Genomic DNA, 23,589 nt, shown 5'->3' with positions numbered 1-23,589 from the left:
TTGCTCTATGTGAGGGTGTTTTTTATTAACTAAAAACAAAAATCCCTCGATACAACATCATTAGGGGATGGGGTCAGAAGCATAACGAGTCTACATTTTTTAGGGGCTCAGACATAATATAAGGGGTAAAATTTGATACATTTAACGCAAACATCACATTTTGTGATAGATTTTGACAATATTTAAAAGTTATATCTTTTCCATTTCTGTCTTTTCTCTTTGTTTTTTGGTCATTTGTACGCCAGCTTATTATTTACTTATTTGACATCACATGGATAAGAGATACTTACAAAATGATGTGACATTTAAAAGGGTTGTAAAGTAACAGGGCACACCATATGCTCTTGGTTGCAAAGAGGGATAAATAAAAAACAAGTGGAGCAACTCTGGCAGTCTCACCTGCTTCGCGGGATTCAATATAGCAGCAGTGCTGACTTTGAAAGCTACTATAAAATAATTATTCACTCAAAACACCATTCATATGATACAATACTACGTTCATTGACAATAAATGACATTTGACCTTGATCATACGACCTAAGATTTGTTAGTGACACTTGATTACCCCTATATCCATATTTTATAGAATATAAACTTTTAAAGTTATGACAGCAATCTTATAATTACCTCCAGAATGGCCAAAGTTCAATGACCTTTGACTTGAGTCATGTGACCTGAAAATCGCATGAGATGTTCAGTAATACTTGATAACTCCTATGTCCAAGTTTCACTAGATCCATACACTTTCAGAGTTATGATGGTTATTCAACAGATACCCCCCAACATGGTCAAAGACCATTGGCCTTGGTCATGTGACCTGAAACTCGCATAGGATGTTCAGTGATACTTGATTACACTTATGTCCAAGTTTTATGAACTAGACCAATACGCTTACATAGTTATGATGGTAATTCAACAAATACAGATACCCCCAAACTTTGCAAGAGTTCATTGACCCTAAATGACCTTTGACCTTAGTCATGTGACCTGAAACTCAGGCAGGATGTTCAGTAATACTCGGTTAACCTTATGGCCAAGTTTCATGAACTAGGTCCATATACTTTCCAAGTTATGCTGTCATTTCAAAAATTTTATCAAATTGCATAAATATTGCAACCTACATGTATGTACACATTCGGGGAGGGTGCAGAATATTACTACAGGCATAAAATTTATGACCCAAAAAAAGTCAGGCCACAGCAATATCCATAAAACAAGACAAGTACAATTTCCACTTTCCACACATACATTTATTTATTATTGTAGACAAAGTATTGACCATTAAGCCTCAATATACATTATCAAAATGTACTTACATGATGTATAGCACAAACACTAAGCTTACTTGAGACAAATACATATACATTTGTGAAATGCACTTACATGTACAGCAGCTGTTGAAAGAAAATGTAATAACATTTGTCATAAAGCATTATTTTCAAAAGAACTTGGATAAATAATGAAAAGTTGTCATCATCATTATGTCCTCTACTCTTTCAAAATATCCACCATTGTCCATGTATAGTAATATGTACGGTAATCACAATTCTTTTTTTGCACAATGCAGGGACTAACCATCCCTTAGCCACCAGCAAGCAAAAGGCTCCTAACTCCTTATATCTTTGTAAATATTCATTTAAAACAGAACATGTATTATAAAGAAAACTGCAGAAAAAAGTAATAGAAGAATTACATATATATTTAAAAATTCATGAAATGGAAGCGCAAAATAAAGAAAATCTCTTTACCAGGTTTACTTATTACCAAATCTTGAAACAGGCAGGTTGGAATAAATCAAAGTGTTTATGAAATAATTTTCAATTTATTTTAACGTAAATAAATAGATAGGAATGTACTTCTATTAAAGTAAATTCCAATTACAAAGGAAAAATAAATTTAAAATCAAATTTGAAAAATCAGAAGATATGGAGATGTAACGAATGATGTAAATTTCAGGCTTGTGTAACATGCTTGCATGACAGCGAAGTAATAAACAGTTTGATTTTTTTTTAAGTTGTTGACTTGACAGATGTACATCATTTTTTCCCCCTAGAAATTCATAAATATGATTCAAATCTTTTAGATCGTAGCCAACTTAAAAACATTGTAAATATAATTGTTGAACACTTATCAACATTCATAATCATTCATTTGAGTACTAGTCAATATCTTACAACTTACTGATCTCCATAGAATACATGAATTCAATCAATGTCGCAAATGTGAAACACATTGTCATATGCCCAATAATAGACCAAAGAGATTTAAAGGGGAAGTTCACCCCGAAGAAAAATTTGTTGTAAAAATAGCAGAAAACATAGTAAAAAATATTGGTGAAGGTTTGAGGAAAATCTGTTAAAGTGTAAGAAAGTTAGTAGAGTTCAAAGTTTTGGATTTGTGACGTCATAAACGAGCAGCTGCCCCATGTGTTATGTAATATAAAATGCATGAATTTCAAATTTTGTATGGTTTTTGATGACTTAATTTTGTTTTCTATTCATGATTGGGTGTGAAATGATTTGTCTATTGATATACATAAGGTACAGTGAAAACCATTTTTAATTTTCTGAGAAAATTACATTTTATTGATTTTTTGCCATTCGCTATGTAGGAATGCTGCTCGCATATGACGTCACAAATCAAATAATTGAAATTCTAATAACTTATTAATTACTTGATGAATTTTTCTCAAACCTTCGGCAATATTTTTTATTATCTTTTTCTGCTATTTTTACAATAAGCTTTTTGTCAGAAAAGGACTCCTGAATGAAGCTCCACCAATGTGGATCAGTAATGTGGAGCGTTGTGGCCCAGTGGATCAGTGTTCAGACTTTGAAACACAGGGTCGTGGGTTCGAATCCCAGCCATGGCGTAATTTCCTTCGGCAAGAAATTTATCCACATTGTACTGCATTTATTTCTTGAACGATTTAGCGCCTATTAATATGGTGGCTCAGCTACAGCCAGGGTAATAATATGATACCAAGTAACAAAGCACAGTTGAGTATATGCACATAGTATCTGCGCTATATAAATGGACATATTGATTATTATTATTATTATCATTAATGAGCATCATTGACATTGTATCAATAAATTATATGAATTCAAGTTGGCATAGTTATCTGCTGCCATGTCATGTTATCCTTAGACAAACTTTGATATCTTGAAGAACATCCCTTATTAAAAAAATATATCATTAAAAGTAAACCTGTCAATTGAGACAGATTTGAACAGTATATCTTTGCATTTCAGCACAACAAATAAGTTGCAGCAGTTAATCATCTCTGAGCTTCATGATTTTCCATCCATCCAATCATTAGCAAGAAACGTTTTTGTGATTCAAATGTACCAGCATAAAAATCACAAGAAAGCGGGCACAAACACTCATATTTCTTTATAGTGGTAATGAATAACTATCATGACATTAAGACGTATAGAAATGGTTAAGTGGTACATTACATGATTTCAGACAAATACAACACTGTCGACCCCTCAGATTCAATGTCAATGAATACAAGTCAGCTGAAAAGTTAATGCCTAAACCTCCCATCTTATAATGCATAACTACTCTATGCGTAGCTTAGAGCAGCATACATGTACATGTATCTCAAGAAATACTGGCTACCAGTTCAAGGTAACATTGCAAGAAACGTGTAATACATTGCAAGTAATGTAAATCTCATCTTTTCAAATCAATCATACATGTAAGTCTTGCATTTGACTGCTGACCTACGTTGTGCAACAGATACATGTAGTTTAGTTTGACTTGCTACAGTAAAAACATGTCTATTGTAAATTCACTATTTATATCACATTAGAGTCTCTTCCTTTCTGCCAGAATATACATTTCCGATATAGTCAAACCTGTCTATAGTGGCCACCTGTCTATAGTGACCACTAAAAGTGATTCCCATGGAGGCAGATTGTGTGTGTAAGAACCTGTCTATAGCAGCCACCTGTCTATAGTGACCAATAAAACTGGTTCCCATGGAGGCAGATTGTGTGTATAAGAACCTGTCTATAGCAGCCACCTGTCTATAAAGGCCACATTTTGTGTTTCCCTTTGGTGGTCACTATAGACAGGTTTCCCTGTATTTGATCATTGAGGAAAATCAACAACATAAAGCCCCTGTCACATTGATCTGTGCAAGCCTTGATGGTGAGTCTAGGGCAAATCAGACTTATATATGCCCCAGCGGGCAAGGCTTGCGTGGAACAATGTGACAGAGCCTTAAACAGCAATTTAGGATTCTAGTCATCCAAATGATATATTACAGAACCAAATAGAAAGGAAGAAGGTCTGAAGAAATTATACATTTTATTAAAAATATTGAATTAGTCAGGAAACAACCCACAATTATTTGTGACTGATGAATTAAAAGATTAATTTATAGTCTTATACTACATGTATGTTGATTAAGACAGAGGCAACTGCAGCCTTGACTGGAAAATAAAAAGATTTACATAGCTAAAAATTCACTACATAATTAAGATAGCGATTATATGAGTACTATTACATTATTTGTCAGCTAAGATTTTCAATGAATTTGACTTGTATAATGTCACAATATTCTTCTACTACTAATTTTGAATTCAATATTCAGGTGTGATTTGTGCATTGTTTAAAGAAAGTAAAACAGCTGTGAAATGTCAGGCAAGCTCCTTGGGTAAAGTGTTATTTGTGACCCACCACCTAAAATCCTCCCCAAAATGTTACAAAAAATAAATTTTGAATATTTTTTTTATGAAGTTTGAAAAATGAAGACCTTAATTAAAAGTATTGTTTAACTTTGTGAGCAGCCGATTTAAAAAATTCTCAAACCAAGATGAAACATGTGTACAAGTGCATGTATTAGAACTAATAAACCCTGAAAACAACCATCATTGAGAATGAAAAGCTAAAACTACAAGGCAAACCCCGATTTTGTAAATAGGCGTCTTATAGACACCTAAATAGTACACATAAGTGTATGGGATGAAATTAAGATGGTGTTTCCGGTCACTTTATATTTCAATTTTTGAAGCACTAAATAATTATTTTTGAACGCGATTTTTTCTGGGCTTCATTTTTGTAACATATCACAGACACAGGTGACAAGTGTGACCTTCTAGCTCAAATTTTTTTAAAAGTCAAACCAATGTTAATCAATCACTTTAAGCTATTCAAATTGTCAAAAGTGATCAACATTGACCCAGAGAGAGTACTTGATTCAAAGTAGAAGAATTTTAATTAAACCTCCGAATGGGGATTACTCAAGGATGAGATATGCACACTGGGCGAGACTTTCAGCAGTCCATAAAAAGAGCTATCAATAAAACTCTGAAATCTTGTTTTTTTTTATGTTTAATATCATGAAAGAATGAAGAATGAAGAGTTACTATTTCCGAGAAGCTAATTTTCTAAATTTTGATTTTTGAAGACTAAATTACTACAATTTTGGATACTAACAGAGGACCTTTCCAGGTGACTTATTGTTGTTTAGCGGTTGGTCACATTTACTCAATAGCAGGTCCGAATGCTCTATGACATGACCATATACACTATCATGTTACCTATATCTACCTTTGAGCCATTCTGGGATACAGTAACAGTCTGTGTCTTATCTTGAATGGAGAACTTGGCTGTAGCAGGGATAGGGGTCTTTCCTTCTTCTGGACGATCGTAACGAGGGAGGGCTCGTGGGCCGAGGGCTGGATCGTTGTACCGGAGGAAGCTCACTTTCGAAAGGTCTGATGAAAAACAAACAAACAGGTAAGCAATATGAGATTATTTCGATAGCGATTGGGTGAAAGGCAATATTCAATATGCCATCTTTTAGCCTCTAATCTAACGTAGATGTCGGATAATGTTTTTGTCTTAACCTTTACGAGTCTGATGCTGTTGTGCAAAACGTTAACAATGCGTCTGACGCGGAAGATTATGATGGCCATCGCCTACATACACCAGTCTTGCCTTTGTTCTTGTTGTCTTTTTATCGACAAACGTCCGGTGGCAGTTTTACGTAGCGAAAAAACCCACAGCGAATCCTAGCTTATTAAAACACAAGAAATGACGCAAGGCCTAAGTGTACAGACGGTCGTAGCCATGCTTCCTCGTCTTCCAAATCAAGATGTCTTACTGTAATTCAGCATCAGCAACAGCATCAGACTCGTAACGGCAATTACAAAAGCTGCAGGCTATGCCTAGATTATAGGCTAACCATCGTTTCAAGATATCACAAATGCAAAGATACATGATATGTCCATGCACATGCAGTGTCGACAGGGAATATATAAACATTTTACATTATCAACACTGTAAAGAGGTGATGAACTGTGGTGGAAAAATTGAAATAAATAGAAACAAGTGGAGCGCCTCGATATAGCAGTAGTGCTGACTTTGAAAACTACAAAATAATTATTCACAAAAAACACCATTCATATAATGATACAATACTACATTCATTGACAATAAATGACATTTGACCTTGATCATGCGACCTAAGAGCTGTTCTAAAATCTAATGAAATATATGTTGCATGAAAGAGAAAAAGAGTATTTCCTTTGCTTTCTTGCACAGTTGCAATTGTGATGCCAAATGTGAATCATATTGGCTGATAAAAAAATTGATGACTGCTAAACTTATGTAATATTCGACTTCACTATCCCTATACTGAAACTTTTAGACAGGCTTTAAAGGAATGTGTGACAGGCTAACTAACCTGGTATATTCCTACTGTTCTTCTGGATACGTGCAGCTATCCTTGAGACGGTATCTCCTTCATAAACAGGACATCTTAGCGAGAAGAAACCATTACTAGGTTGGGGATTCACAAAGCTTACCGATACACATGGCTGCAAGAATAATCAAGAATGGAAAGAATCATTAATAAGAGCCCCCTGTCAGCACAGGATACATGGATGTGTGGCATGAAACTTGCATAATTTGATTACTAGGTCTCAGCCGAACTTCGTTCAGGCGAGATAAACGTGAATTCCAGTACTTCGGCACTTGAGGGACAAAATGCTGATATCTCATAGCTTTATTGTAGTAGGGCTGATGTGTACACTCGAAATTGAATTAATGGACCGAAGTCAAAGATGTGGTTTTGAAAACCATTGGTTAAACCCATGGTTTATGAAGATTTCCTGTATAAATATTATGCCTACTTTACTGCGTCTATCAAAAAATTTCAATGCTGATGCATGCTTTTGTCAGTGTGCCAGATTGATGCCTGTTGCCCATGGTTATACACGCTATTTTATTCATGAGTCCACTGTTTTGAACAGTGGACTCATGAATAAAATAGGGTACTCAACTATGTCAGAAGGTGTCAATTTGTTGCACTGTGACAAAAGCACCCATCAGCATTGTACATTCTTTAATACAAGCAGTAAATAAGCGTAACTTATACAGGAAATCTGCATAAACCATAGGTTCAACCGATGGTTTAAAACCTCTGTGAATTCTGGCCATTATGTGCAATCAATCATACAAATCAACTATACAATCAAGTGTTAAGCTTTGTGCTATGGGTCTCTGACTGGATGAACATTAAGTTGCATGACATTTGCCCAAGTTCAGTATCACATTTTTAGTTTTCTGTATTTAAATGCTCATTGATCCCTCACTAAAAATAAATAAAAAGAATATTACAAAACAATATACCCCAAAAATATAAATGAAATAATAAAAAAATAAATAAATAAATGAATGAATAAATAAATAAATAAAATATAAATGAATACAAAAGAATTAATAGATAAAAGTTATCTACAAAGTTTGAATCTCAAGTCAACTTTATTTCATGTAACATTTGATTTAGCACACAAATTCATGTTCCCATTCTGTATAAAGTTATGTGTAACTGACAGACAGCTTTATGAAACACAATACATACATGCATCTAAAACTCATAAGTATCACATATTTGGGCCAATTACAGTCCACTGATACAAATTTCTTGTCAGTAAAGATTTAATACCAAGCACAATGGTGTCTACATGATATTGTAATAAGCAAATATTATCATTCAACAATCATGCTGATACACACACAAAAATATTAACTTTTTATGGTAAAATCAGAACTGAACACAAGGTGGTACAATTTATTCATAACCAGATGGAGAAACCTATCAAGAAAGTTCCAACAAAAAAACAAACAATTTATGACATGGATAACGCATGACAAGATGATGTACGTTACCATACATTACATGCCTACATGAATGTCGATTGGAAATCAAATTTGCATCACATGACTTGTCAACATTTTTGATAAAATGCAGTGCAATAGACCAGTTCGTAGTTACTTCATGGACAATTTTGGTCAAATGACCTTTCATTTCTTTCACCATGATAGGCAGGTTTCAAAGCAAGATCTTACGTAAGCTTGCCTTACATAGCAGGATGAAGAAATTGAATAGACCAGGTGACTAGAATAGCACACAAATGAACACTTAATGAAGGCATTTCCCTTCTTTGAATGCATATCTTAGCATGTTGCACAATGTACTTTGCAAACTGTGAAATACCAGTCGTTCGTGGAAGTATTGTTGTTTTTTGTGGATGTAAATGAAAACAACAATTCAAAAGAATATATGAATAATCAAGACATCAAAGTTGGTGCTTATCTCATTAGATTTTAAAGCACCATGTCACTTTAGTACAAATGACCTTCTTCTGATCATGCATAGAATCTTTTGATCATGTGCAGAAAGGAACTACGAACTGGCTTATAGCTTTGAGTTTGAATGGACCTGCACATTAAAAGTGTAAAATGCCGTACTGTAGATCTATTTGACTTGGGTTGTTTTACAATGCTAACAAGTGCATGTAACATACTCCAAAAGTTGATTTATATGGGATAACAATAAAGAATCATTTCAAGCAAATCATGTAGTGATTTCTTACATACATAAATTACATGTACATTAGAAAAAAATCAAATTGCAGAAATCATATCTAATGATACATTGGAACATGTATGATGGGGTGACCATAATTTGTGCACATTTTATAAATTACCACGACATTGATTTTCAATTAAGAATTTCTCACAGTTTACACAAAATTAATCAAAATCATAAATACCAGATGGAAGGCAAGATCCCATAGTCAAATTCGCTTGACGGAATTTAAAAGTAGGTCAAGGGTTTTGCTCGTATCGCGATCGACTAGTGCACGCGGCTGAAAAAGTGTCATAAAAATGTAACCTTAATTTGCGCACGACAGTTTTGCAAATATTTAGAAAAGAAATCAAGCAAAGGTAAGGTAATTATATCAGATGGAAGTTAAAATGCCATAAATTTGGTTGATATCACATTTTAGTTACTTATTTGGAGACCTCTGCTTGCAAACTGGTGATTTCTTTAAGCTTGGCGAGAAGATTGGATTTTCTCGGAGCGGTAAAAAAAATTGCTGATGAATTTGCCAATATTTTCACAAATTAAGACCTTGCCTTAAAGAAAATTGCCATACTGAATAATTTTGGGTCGCTTTTTCTGTTGGTAATATCAGTTTTTCAAGATATCTTTTAGATATAGAGATATTCAACTGTGCACAAAATAAGGTAACACGAGAATTTAGGTCGCACTACCATACACAATCTGGAAGATGTTCGGTGGTGCAATATCTCAAATTATACAAGCCCTTTTAATACTTGAATAAATCTCATTCCATGGCAGGCATTCAGGCTTCATTTGGCTAAACCACGGTCTACAATTTTGAAATTCATTCAATAAACTGACAGGGGTGCACCAAGATTGAACATATTCATAGAAAGGCTAAAAGAAGATACACAAAATATATCAAATAAAACTCAAAACTTGAAACAGAAATATAAAGTAAATTGATATTGGGCACAGCACAATTTGAGAAACTTTTCATAATGACACTGGCACATGTATTAAGAGTGATATTATACTTACCGGCTAAGAAGAGAACCCAATGATTTATTGAACAGGTGGAAATTAAGTTACGATTTTAAGTCATATCTCAATATGAACAGCAACCCACACTTATTCCATCAAAAGTAAAACGCTCTACAACAATGCATCATCATACCCAGGCTTTAGCAGAGTAGGTGTTAGACATGCAAGAATTCAGGCGATGAGTTTCTGCTCATTCCTTAATTCCTTGATTGAACAAGTTCAAGTTCTAAGTCCAGGGACTTATACACTTAGCCACAACACCTCTAATTACATTGATTAACAAGAGTGTTGCTGGGGCGAGCACATAATACGCCCATCTGTAACGCGGAAAATGGAGTTATTGGTCAAGCAAGAAAAGTTGAAGGTGACGACTTGACCTTTGACCTCAAAATCAATTGGCTTCCTGGGATCCATGCTAGCATCATAAACACCAAATTATATGAGCCTAGGTTATGTTAAACTTAAGTTATCGCGTTTACAAGGACTTCAGAAGGGTAGGATGAAAACATGGCACTGTGATGTTGACCTTTTACCTTTTGACCTCAAAATCGATAGGCTTCCTGGGGTCCATGCTAGTATCATAAACATCAAATTATATGAGTCTAGGTTAATCTAAACTGATGTTATCTTGTTTAAAATGACTTCAGTAGGGTAAGATGAAAACATGTCACAGATGGACGGACACCGAGCGTGATACCATAATACATGTACGTCCCATCGAGGAAGGGCGTATACAAAATTTATTGACATTGATCCACATCAATTAACACTTCATTACTGAGCTTACATATTTCATACTGGCTATATTCTGTTTTGCCATTTTTCTTCAAACACATTTTAAGGCCAGGTCACACCACCAGAACTTTGCTGGAGCGTTCCTGGAGCGGTGGAAAAAATAACCATCACTGCTCATTACCATTCACCACTGTTTAACAGAAGTTGGCCCCCGTTAAGGCGATGTCGTATACGCTCAGCCATCGCTGATGGTCCCTCCCACCGTTCCTGAAGTTTTGAGGTGCACAAAACATTGCGAGCGGTGAGAAGTGGGCAATTTTCCGCTCCAGCAAAGCTCACCACCACTCCCACAATGCAGTCAAAGTTTGGTACTGCTAGACACAAGTTTGTGGATGCTTGGGTCCGCTAGAAATCTTGAATGCTGGACCACCGCTGCTTTGCCAGCTTTGCCCAGGCGGTGATTAAACATGGCAAACACTTTGGTAGAGCGGCTGAAAGCGTTTTACGAATGGAAATGGGATTGCTGGAACAGTGTTGGTCGTTGAAGCAGCAATCCATTACGATGATGAACTTTGGTTTCATTTGGCATTGGTATAGAGGTGTTGGAGCGGAACCAGCGCTTGGCTATATATACGGAGAAAAATGGAGCAGGAACCGATTTGGAATCTATCGTAACTTCTATCAAAGCAATCCATTTACCTCCATAGTCAAAAGCGGTATGCCACTAAACCAACTTCAAACCCATGCCAAGCAAACACCAGCATGCGCAGAACGCTGCTATATCAATGCTCGCATCATTGCTACACCAAAGCTCCCTACCGCTCGATACTCTTAAACCATGCTAAAGCAACGCCAGCTTCAGCGGGTCACTGCTTAGGCAACGCCCTTGTTCTTCTTTTTTTCCCCCAGTTTTGTGGACAGTGACGAGCGTTGTCGAAATTCAGCTCTCTCTCCCTACCATTCAAGGAACGCTCCAAGAAAGTTTGGGGGGTGTGACCTGACCTTTAGCAAATGATGGAGAGTCTTATAGCAATTAAGATATCATTATATTCACTTAAAAGAAAGTCTTTGAAATCGATAGTTCCTAAACCATTATCACAAATTTTCTTGACATAAAAACAGTAATGTGTAATAAATGAAGGAAAGTTAGGAGAGTTATGAATAATTATGACAGAAAAACTAATGTGACAATGGTGAAATAGTGTAGCATTACATAGAAATGGAAAAGGGGAGAAGAAAAGAGGGGGAAAGGGGTTAAAAAATACATTTGATGAAAATCTCACCTGATTGACAAAAACAGAGAAAGGTTTTCCGGGACAGCATTCTTCTTGGATCTTATCTGAAGCTTCGCTGCTTGGACGAACTTCTAAACCTTCAAGCTAGCATTAAAAAAGGGAAGGTCAGTCAAATTAGTAATGAACTCCAATGTTTATATCTTATAAAAAACAAAATATTACACTTACTTACACGGTCTTTCTAGCAGGTTTACATGTTGAGATTGCTCACAGATTCTATTAACCATTTTTGCTTTTCTTTCATCAATTCAATATGCAATAGCCTTCAACAGAAGTGGATATTTTGGCAATGATGGACTCACAAACTTCAGGAAAAATTTTCAACTATAACAGCCATGTGAGGATGTGCATAGCCCAACATACAGATAATTCTTGAATTGAAGAAGGAATAGTAACAGACACTACAGACATTGGGTGGTATCATGATAGCCATGGTTTAGTTAAACCTGGGTTAACTTAGACCACACTTGTATGGAGTGCTAATTGTCAAATCATTCAAAAATTAAAAATCAGTCATATCCTACTGCAACAAACTGTCAAAATATCAATTTAGTTGAGAAATGGAAAGAACAGGTGAAATAACATAATAATATCAATTCATTAATACATTGTACTTGCTGTGAATATATTTAAGAAATATCATGAAGCCCAGCATTCCATAGAAGTGTGGTTTAAAATGGTAGTTTAGACTAGGGTTAAACCTAGGGTTAATTATCAGAATATCACCCAGTAATGTTTTTGATGCAGGCATCACACTCTCCTGACTTTGACATTTCTTCATGAAGGGGGTGGGGGGCGGGGTGGCAGAAAGAGAAAAAAAAAGCAGAGACAATCGCCAGAGAAAGAGAGAGGGCAACAGACAGACAGACAGAAAATGAGCAAGAGAGTATACCTCTAATGTAGTTGACAGGTAGTCAAGATTGCTCTGTAATACATCAGTCTCTTCAAATTCCATAGTAGTATCCAAGGCCCTAGGTCCTTTACTTGCAACATTCTCCTGCAGACCAACATAAAAAGTTAATCACTATCTAGACTCTGGAACCACTTTGGGGGCATTGCAAAGAAGTCCCCCAGATCAAGTGTAATAAGTATTGAAAGAAATTCGAGTTGCAATTGAATGCAATTCAACAACAAATTTGCATTTAATCACAGGACTTGCACATCATTATTCAATTTGGAAGCGATACTAACTTTTTTTTTGCCACACTCTCTTAGAGTGCTACTTTGAGCATGAAAGGTACTCACTCATTTATAATCAATTTAAAGATTGACTATAACTTTTACATCCTTTGCTACAGGAAGAAGTTGTATTCCTTTCAATTTATGAATTCTAGGGAATACATGCAATGGATCATGATGATTCAGTATATTCAACCAAGATCTCAAGATCTCAAGATTTCTTTAAGTCACATACATGTATTATAAAAGAGGTGACTTAAATTTCCAAGAAAACGAATATAACAAGAGCCATTCAAGCAAAGCTGAATATCTAAATATATTCTTATACATAAATGTAACAATATTTATCACAGGGCGAGTGGTGATTCAGCAAATCTTTTTTTTTATCAGCAAACTTTTACAACAGAATAAAGAGAACAGGAGGACATTGCAAGCATATGTACAATATATGCACCTGCAGTCGTGTAATAACAAGCCTACATAAATCAAGACAAAAAGTTAGCAAGATAAAATTGCCTAAAATTTCCAAATTGCCTCTATCCGAAACCATCCTTGAAGGAAACGAGAAAAAAAAACCTTACATCCTAATTTGCCCAAGTCCTAAGCACATGAACACAGTCTTCAGAAGAAACTTTCAACCAATGACTTTACAAATCCATCCATCAATCAAACCCCTGTATTCTTCTTTTTGGCTTATCTGTCAGTATTTTCAAAGAATTTTGTACAAAAAATTCAAAATCTTCAAAACTCTTTATGCCATCTCTCAATCCTTCTTTTCACAGTTTTAATTAGAGTTGGCTGAATCTGATTTAATATATCATTAACCCTATCTGGGCCGGGGTATTTTTGGAGTTCATATGGCCGGGGGGGGGGGGGCCTCCAAGGCCCCCCCCCCCCTAAGATCTTGGCCGTCAACCGCGCGATCGTGCCGAAAATTGGCACGCGGGTTGCCTGGGACATAATCTACAAGATTGTATAGTAATTTATGTCATGCAAATTGCTATTACGTGATTATGCTAATTTATGCGTAATTAGTATGCGAAATCATACTTATTCCTCTCCCTAAATAAAGCTCCAAATGTACTAATTCTTGGTATAGAAACTCTTTGTGCTAATCTTAGCAAGTGTAAATGAAAAATATTGCGATATCAAATCATTTTCTTATGTATTATATTGTTTTTTTGCAATTTCTTATGTATTTCTTTGTTTTTTTACCTTTTGTTTTTCATTGTTTTTTCAATGAAATTTGTTGGGGACTCTTCTGTGATCATAAAAAGTATAAAATAATTACATTTAGACCAGCAAAACTAAAAATAATCATGCATTTATGAATTTTGGTTGAAAACACAATTTGCATTGACTTTGTACACGAAATCACGTTTTTGAGCAATTTTTGGTCTGACATGCACTTACATAATGTTGCGTAATTTCGGAACCACGTACCCGGGTGACGCAAAATTGGTCTCAAAAGTTGCGCAAGACTTGAAAGTAAAAAGTCAGCGAGCGGCGCGGTCAAAAGATTTCGCGCGGCGAAAATATCGCACAATTTGTTGAGGGGGGGGGCCTCCGAGGCCCCCCCCCCCGGCCTAGATAGGGTTAAGTCAAATCAAGCTTTCAATAGAATGCAAGAAATCACATTACCTTGATATGTTGAACAAAAGGCATGACCTTCTTCATGAACTTCTTGATCACATCAATACTCTTCAATTGATCAAGAATCAATTTATTGTCAGGAAATGCACTGTTGTTAGCCTGTAAACAAGTCAAATATCAGTTCAGTGTTATTAGCACTCCACAATTGTAATTTTCTCTACCTTTAGGTGCACATCAGAAGCAAGGTTTCTGTTTAAATACACAAGTTACACACCTTGTCAGAGTTAAACAAGATGAATCCAATTATTGTATAAATTATATTCTCAATCTAAACCATCTCTGCCAAATTGGTACAATTTCGCTATATTTCATATTGAACTGCATGTTCCAGTTAATGGTGTGTGATAAAACTAAGGGCAATACAACATAGATTTATTGATTAAAGATTGAAATGAGAGAGACAGCACTTAAAAACCTATACTCAAGACCACCCCCACCTTCATCACTACTACCATCATCATCACCATCATCATCATCATCATCACCACCACCACCATCACCATCATCATCACCACTGTCAATGTCAACAGCATAGAGATCATCATCATCATCTGACATCATCATTATCATCTGACATCATCATCATCATCACATGGGCGGAAATCATTAAAAATGAAAATAAAACATACATTTTAGGACGAGTTGTGATGACAACCTTTTTTTTTGTTGTCAAATTTTCCAGCCCCTTTTCTCCCTACCTTTTGGAAGAGATTTCCGCCCCTGTCATCATCATCATCATCACCACCCTGACCACCACCACCATCATCATCATTGCTATAACTACAGTCATTGTAATAACCCTGTATAGTGGTAAGTTGTTAAAACCTTGTGTCTCAAGATTAAAGACAGCTTTAAAAAAGTTCTATTTTGGAGTTATAACACAAGTGGCAACAATATTTGGGCATGAAAGAATTCTCAACAGGAATGACATGTAGAAAATTATTTTCAAGCAATTGGAGGCTGCCACCATTGTCATAATTCTGAGCTGTTCTCAATATTCTGAGAAACAAGGGTTAAAAAGGCTAATCAACAATATATAATGTTCTGAAAACAATGTATTTCTTACCTGCCATAGTTCTTTGAGCTTTGTCAAGACTGCATTCTGCCAAGGTGGAAAGTTCTTAGCTACATAGATGATACCGTGGGTAGGCTTCCTAGGGGGAGGGGCTCCCTTCTGTTTCACAGGTGGTATAAGAGGGGGAGGGGGTAAAATGAGGAGAAGGGGGAATCAAAAAGAAGTAAACCTGAACAAAACAAAGTGGGTATACTACGGGCCAGTGATATATATATATACAAGAAAGTCTCTACTGCAATCACAATTTAATTCAGATATTTCCACTGAAAAGGAGAAGCAAACAATATGGTTGATACTCTGGGGAAAGCATAGAAAAATCCTTAAATTTATTTGTTGAGCTACAATTTATATGTTAATTTGTAATATATTTTTATTTATTTTTTATTGTGAATAGGTGAGATTGAAATTGAATCGAATGTACACCTGTACTTATAACCCAATCAAATATGCACATTTTTAGACTTATGATAGACATGACTAAGTTGTCTAAATTGTACAAACTACTTATAGCTTCACTCTGACTCTGACCAACTACTCCTCACATTTGTGAATATTTCTGTATTAAAGCAATTGCATTATACCAATAAACTGTATAAATACCAAGGAAACAATTCTATTAAAGGTACATACATGGGCACTATTATAAACAACTAAAAGACAGAAGGCTTAACATCCTCTCGAAAGAACCTATGATTCATGTATATGGGGATAAATTCAGAGCATTGACATGCACTTGGGTTTGAACCTGAGACATCAAAGTCCCATAATACAAAATTTAAGAATAACCCTACAAGCATTTAGGGATATTAGAAAGCTTCAAATAATTTATCCATATTTTTCAGCCGAGCACCCACACCATGCTTGAGAAGGTTTGTATAAACAAGACAACTAATAATGCAGACATTTAACTTTGATCAGGTAATCAATCAAAATAAATTTTAATGTAAAACCTGCAAATTTATGCAACAAAACACATTTTTATTTTAGATCGATCACATGACAACCATTCTAAAGCATACAGACTCATATAATCTGGTAATGATTTGGAATAGTGACATAATTCTGTGGGATAAAAATGTTCATTGAGTCAAGAAGATTCCAATATATTTGCAGAAGCAAACAGGAATAAAGTACAATTATTTTTGCAACAAAGTAATTTGCCTTCTCCTGAATTTTCAATGTGCATCAAGAAAAAGCATGGCAAATTACAATAACCATCGAAGACAGTGCTTTCCCAATAAGAGCCACTTATTCAGAGAAAAAAAAATTGTGTTGACTATAGAGAAGAGGGGGATTGTAATATTACACACATTAGCTCAGGCAGAAAATTTTATAAATGCAAATTCTCAACGTTTATCACGTATTGTGGCACTGCATTTGCAAACAAGGGACTTTTATAAATCAAAATTCAAAGTACTCATTCCAATCATTGATAATTGATTAAAGTTATATTATACACTGACAGTTCCTTCTCTCAGGGAATAGAATCATTGACAGATGAAAAGAAAATATATCTGAATCTTGAAACCTCGATTAAACTATTTGGGCATTGCAAGAAACTTAAATTCAAAATCAAGCATGAGTTCCCAAAGACTTTTTATTAAACATACATTACTGGCTGATTTGTGAAATTGAAACTTGGCATTCTTTTAATGCCATTTGCACTCATTTTTTTATGCAGAGTTAGCCTATAATCTTTAAATATCTGTATAGTCTCTATTTGATAATTTACTTAATTGTGCTCAATTAGCAATCAATTAATTTGTAGAGGTACTATTTCACATTGCATACAATAGTTGCAAAATAAAAACAATTTTGGTTGCACAGCACTGCAAATTACTTAAGATTCACTCTTTTTCGTCAAGCATTTTATACTAAATTCTTATCACTAAAAATATATTTTAAAAAGATTCTAGGGCAATGAGCTTCTGACTGCTTGTGGTGCAAAAAATGTGTTCAGACAGGTTGCACATGGGTGTACCAAGTTACCCCCCCCCCTTCGTCAGCTCTGTTTCAATTAAACACAAGCTGTTATATTAAAGGGGAAGATAAAGAAAGTCACTAGAATTTTAAGTTTTCGATTTGTGACATCATAAACGAGCAGCTGCCCCATATGTTATGTAATGTAAAATGCATGAATTTCGTTTTTTTAATGGTTTGCAATGACTTATTTTTGTTTTCTTTTTAGGTGTGAAATGATTAGTCTATTGATATCCTGAGGGTACACTACAATCCATTTTCAATTTTCTGAGAAAATGAAATTTCATTGATATTTTACCATACGATGCAGGAATATTGCTTGTGTATGACATCACAAATCAAATAATCAAAATTCTAATAACTTTTTTATTCTTTGATGGATTTTTCTCAAACCTTCGGCAATATCATTCTTTTTTTGGCTAATTTTAGAATAAATTTTTTGTCAAGGTGAACTTCCCATTTCAGTGCTTTTTTTGTAATGCATGCAGGCTGTGTAAAAACACACATCACATGAAGCAGATACTATCTAGTCTACCTACATTAGTCACTTGATGGAACCAAGATTGGAAGACATCCAAGGGCCATCTTATACTCACCACTTCCTGTGGGTAACAACATGGCCTTACAAAATTTTGATCAAATTGTTGAAACATTAACATTTCACAAACTATTTCATTTTTTTAGAACAGAAGCCAACTGTAAAACAGGTGGAGTGGCTCTGACAATCATGCCTGCGTTACACAATTTAAGTATTTACTTTGAAAACAAAAGATATAAATAATGTTTCAAAAAATGAGAGGAAATAACAAAAATATGATAAAAAGTACTTAAGATTGTTGACCTCAAATGACCATTGACCATAACTTTCCAACTTGTTATCTATTTCATAACATTTGAATATACAACCATCAAGGATTTAAGGAAATGAACTGATAGGACAACAACACATGAAATTATCAAACAAACAAAAATATAAAAGGGTTGGACCTGAATTGACCTTTAACCTTTATCAAATGACCTTAAATTTTTAAAACATATTGCATTGTATATTTGCACCTCCTTTATATACAAGTTTTATGGAACATGAAAACAAATTAAGATGAGTAAATATTACATTTGATAATCTTATAAAAAGAGCTGGATATTACCTTCTTTGGAGGGTTCATCGCCATCTTGACCCTGAGACGTAGTTCATGAGCAGTGTCCATCAAGTACTCTGACGACCGTACCAAGACATCATCAACAGAACCAGCTACAGGCCAGGATGCTCGCATCAACAATCCATCCTATAACAAAAAAATACATTGTGAATACCATTATACAGTTGCTACACAATCTATCCTATATCTAAAAACAAGAACACACCTTAATAGCATTACGTTTTCACTTAATATTAAAGACAAATATATACCATATTCTTTGGTACAGCTCAACCATATAGTCAATAAAAAACACACTAATACAATTTTAAAATAGCTATCCAACAATATTTGTAAGTGGCAAAATTTAAGGGCCAGTCATTCACCTATTGATAATAGCAATCACTTGGTTCTGTCACTAAACAATAAATGTAATAAAAAGATAGAATGCTCTTACAACCTGAAATCTAATCGATGGCCTTAGATTCCAATAAACTGATACTGTACTTACTTTTCCAAGAAGAGACCAAATATGTTCACACAGATGAGGGCAGAATGGAGCTAGCATGAGGGTCTGGACCTCAATAAAACGCAGGATCAGATCTCGATGAACGCCTTCCACAGACAGTACACAGTACTTGTCCCTGATTGCCTGGTGAAATCATACAACAAAATAATATTTTTGAGTTTATCCAGCACTTTTTCTTAAAATTTGCAGAATATAGATTATCTTGTAAATAGAACTGAACAATCCTATAGATTTTGTAAGGGGTGAAATTGCTTTGAAATTTGAATCAAGGTGATTTTGATTCACATATCTCAATTACGTTCATTTTTAAACCTAATACTCTTGGGGTATTTTGATTCTTTTGACAACCACAGGGATATTGAGAGATTATGGGCCCTCCTTAAGATCTCGGCCACAGATTGTCCGATCAGGATGAGCCAGATGATAGAGATTCTCTGATGATGCAATCACCATTCTAGAACCATGAAATACTACATGTAAGAGAATTACAATTACCTGGAACTCATAGAAACCAGTCCTCAAGGCTTCCTTGAACATCATACGATCATACTGCTTCTCAGTCTCCAGGATGGCCTTGTTGATCTCGCTGTCAAAGACCCGATCATTGAAGGTATCGCATGGACCCGTCCTGAAGGTGTCTTTCTTCTCCAGGGTTTCCTTGACCCACTCTAGGAAGTTGTAAAGCCGCAGTATTCCGGCCTCAGCTACAGTCTCCATGAAGTTAGCATCTTCTACCGCTGAGTCACCAGCATCAGCCAAGGCAAGACGCATACCTATAACCAAAACAAAAGCCATAGGAAGTAATTCATACAGAACAATGGAGTACGAATGGAGAAAAATGGGATACGAACATACAAATGGCTGATTATTTATGGCATTGCCCCTTTACTACTGTCAGGATCTAAAAGAATACTTTTTTTAGACTAGGTAGTCCTACATATTAAGGCGACCGCACACCTTACGATTGGTCTGCGACTAAATTTTAGAATAAAACGTAGTAAATTTGATGCTAATATTGAGACTTGGAATATCTTACTGTGTAATGTTCGAAATCATCGCACGAATACCTATGTTCAAATCTGTGACTATGCTATCATCCTTCTTAGAATAAAAGCAAATTTAATATCTATTCGTAATGACGTCATAGCAGTCGTATGATTGGCTACGATTTGAAACTAATTTGGCCTTTACTCCAAAATAAAGGCGTGCAATCTTTCAAAATGGTTATATTAATATTCTTTCAATTAATTTTAACCTCAAATAAAATCGTATGTTCCATTCACATTTTCAGAAAATGAGCAAAATGCGATTTGTTCCAAAATCGGATCGCGAATAGTCGGAAGGTGTGCGGTGGCCTTTAGGCTTAACAGAATTTTTTTTGACCTTTGAGAATTCCTGATAAAATAATCATACATCTGCACATAATTACACAGGAGTAATTGTTTAAAGAGACATGCAGAAAATAATGCTTTGGTTGTAATTACTAATTTTCAGGCTATATGTAGCTTTTTCCCAATGCAAGATTGACCATTCGATAATTGTCTCATTTTGGAATCATATTCATGACAGCATAACTACAGTTGTATACACTTGATTAAGAGGAAGAGTTCCAATAACATCTTAGGGAGTATTTCATGAAAGGACTTGTGGGATGTTTTATCTGACACAGAAACCGTAGTACTAGTGCCTCTCAGCCAATCAAAATCAAGGAAAGTTTTAAGATCGGTCAAAAATCTTGATGAAACGCTCCCCAGAAAAACTCCATTTAAGGCAAGCCCACTGCACACTACACAATCCTCATTTTCAAGGAAATTATAATAGCATTTGATATGAACATTTCAACCTATACAATCTGAACAATCAAAGTTCTGAATAGTGGGATGAATATCAAAATTGAAATTCCAGTCTATTTCGAGCCTCCCTGTAGGGAAAAAAAATCAAATTCAATTCTAAATCATCAGCCTTGAAGCTGATTTGGACTTTACTTCGACTACAAGGCTTGCAGCAAAGCACAATCCTAATTATAGTATTCCTGGCATTATGCCGAACTTCAAATAAAATACTTATTGCAATTTGCTTGAAAATCGGGTCACAGTCAGATTGTATAATGTGCGCTGGGCTTCAGAGACCAACTATGAGACTTATTTCAATAACATTGACATGCCATACATACCATCCGCAGAGAACTTGTCTATAGCATCAGCAAGGGTTAGGAAGTTTCCTGTTGATTTAGACATCTTTTCATTGTTGAGCATGAGATGACCATTGCATCGGGTTCCTTTGGGCCATCTATATCAAGAGAGAACAAGAAGTCTAAATCAGCTTCATGGACTACATCCACTAGGTCTACAAGTAGTTGGGCTAAATCTTAGTCTAATACTATATGGACTTAACCAAATTGGCCTACTACATGTACCAAAGTGGTCTAAATGCTTTTTACTCTACACTACACTTGGTCTACGTCTTAGATCATACAATATGGACTTAACCCAATTGGCCTCATACCCACTTAATCTAATTCCCTTTTAGTCTTAGGCCCAAATGGTCTGATTTCCATATTGTGTACATATCATTTTGTACTATGGCAAACTTTATTCTTAAACAGTTCACCTAACCATGTATACTACATGGTGCTAGGCCAAGTGAATAGTACATGAAATGGGTAGAGCCTTTATTAGAAATTAGACAAAGTGGTAAATATGCTGTGTAAATGTATTGTGGGGCATCATGGTCTAGTGGTTACGACTATCATCTCCCAATCTGAGGGATGTGGGTTCAATTCCCAGCCATGGCATGTTTTTCTTCAGAAAGAGATTTACCCACACTGTGCTGCACTCAACTCAGGTGAAGTGAATGGGTACCCGGTAGGAAGAAATTCCTCGAATACTTGAGCGCCTAGGTAGCCAAGCTAAAGCTGGGGAAATAATAATAGCAGGGCCCGATGGGAGAACAGTTTTCGGGACTGAAGTGGCTACCTTGGGTAAACATACCATTATTATTATTATTACTATTATGCTAAATGGTATTAGACCAATGGTTGGTAGTATACTACTAATTGGTTGTATAGAGAATAAGATAAGACAAAGTGGGATGGGAGTGAGACTAAAAAGAGATAAGATGAACTGGATGAAGACCAATCAGCATCTCAATTTCTCAATTAATGTTCTCAGGTGTTGAAAGGCTATGATGAGACAATGGATAGGAGGGTGGATCCACTGTTATTACACAATAGCTCAACCTTTATCATATTTGTTTGATCACAATATAACCCATCGCAACAAGTGAAGTCAGCATGCAGATCCTTCAAAGTTAACTATACTTGCAGTTTTAATCCCATGCCATGCAAGACATTAATTGCTAGAAAAAAATACATGGTAGGAAAGACCAAGACAAGTGCTTAACATTGATAAATTGACTTTTTAAAAAACAAAATTGACTGATACGACGGTTCGGATGAACGCCAATGATATATTCATATTGTTTTCAATTCAAGAAATGAATAGAACAGAGGTACCTGTTTTCTTCATCTGGCCAAATTGCACCGTGGTTGTAGATCCAGTATGTGAGATGGTTTGGAATGAGATCCTTCCCAGACACCCTCAGGTCTACACCATACCAATACTGGAACTCATGTCTCAGACGATCTAGAGTGGTCTTCGGGATACCCGTGGAAGCGGGGAAAGGACTCTCTTGGAAGAAGATGTAGTTCCAGACTTCAGGAGTCATCTGTCCTGGCCTGCAGATTCAGGTGACGGTATTAATGTGATAGTTAAAGCATGTGATCATTTTGCTGGTATTCACTGTCGTCATTATAGTTGTCATTTTCATCATCAATATCATCGTTACTGCCATAATCATCATGATGATCGTCACAATCGCCTCAATCATCATAACTATCATCACCATTATCAGCATCAACATAATCATCATCATCTACTACTGTGTCATTATCATCATCATCACCATCATCACTACTATCATCAAGATTACCTGCATCAACATAATCATCATCATCAATACTATCTCCCATACAATAATCATATTATCATCCCAACCAGTATTTTCTTCTTATCAAGATCAATCGCCAT

At 35.4% G+C, this 23,589-nt stretch overlaps 1 protein-coding gene across 2 annotated transcripts in view; it reads right to left on the bottom strand.

The window, feature by feature from the left end:
- Positions 1-4,002: 4,002 nt before the first annotated feature.
- Positions 4,003-23,589, bottom strand: part of LOC121414351 (leucine--tRNA ligase, cytoplasmic-like) — a 45,699-nt gene continuing 26,112 nt past the window's right edge. The window contains exons 14-26 of one of the 2 annotated variants that reach the window (XM_041607508.1): positions 23,016-23,237; positions 21,675-21,790; positions 19,997-20,274; positions 19,484-19,624; positions 18,982-19,119; positions 15,845-15,952; positions 14,767-14,877; positions 12,839-12,943; positions 11,935-12,030; positions 9,914-9,916; positions 6,704-6,836; positions 5,156-5,732; positions 4,003-4,768 (exon numbers count right to left, since the gene is read on the bottom strand). In XM_041607508.1, the coding sequence (XP_041463442.1) occupies positions 5,524-5,732; positions 6,704-6,836; positions 9,914-9,916; positions 11,935-12,030; positions 12,839-12,943; positions 14,767-14,877; positions 15,845-15,952; positions 18,982-19,119; positions 19,484-19,624; positions 19,997-20,274; positions 21,675-21,790; positions 23,016-23,237 (1,660 nt within the window). In that variant the 3' untranslated portion in view covers positions 4,003-4,768; positions 5,156-5,523. The remainder of the gene's footprint in view (positions 4,769-5,155; positions 5,733-6,703; positions 6,837-9,913; positions 9,917-11,934; positions 12,031-12,838; positions 12,944-14,766; positions 14,878-15,844; positions 15,953-18,981; positions 19,120-19,483; positions 19,625-19,996; positions 20,275-21,674; positions 21,791-23,015; positions 23,238-23,589) is intronic. The other variant, XM_041607515.1, reaches the window with a different exon arrangement.

This window comes from Lytechinus variegatus, chromosome 1 (assembly GCF_018143015.1).
Source record: "Lytechinus variegatus isolate NC3 chromosome 1, Lvar_3.0, whole genome shotgun sequence".
Classification (NCBI taxonomy): Eukaryota; Metazoa; Echinodermata; class Echinoidea; order Temnopleuroida; family Toxopneustidae; genus Lytechinus; species Lytechinus variegatus.
The sequence above is the reverse complement of the archived record's forward strand: the minus strand, read 5'-3'. Positions and strand labels throughout refer to the sequence as shown.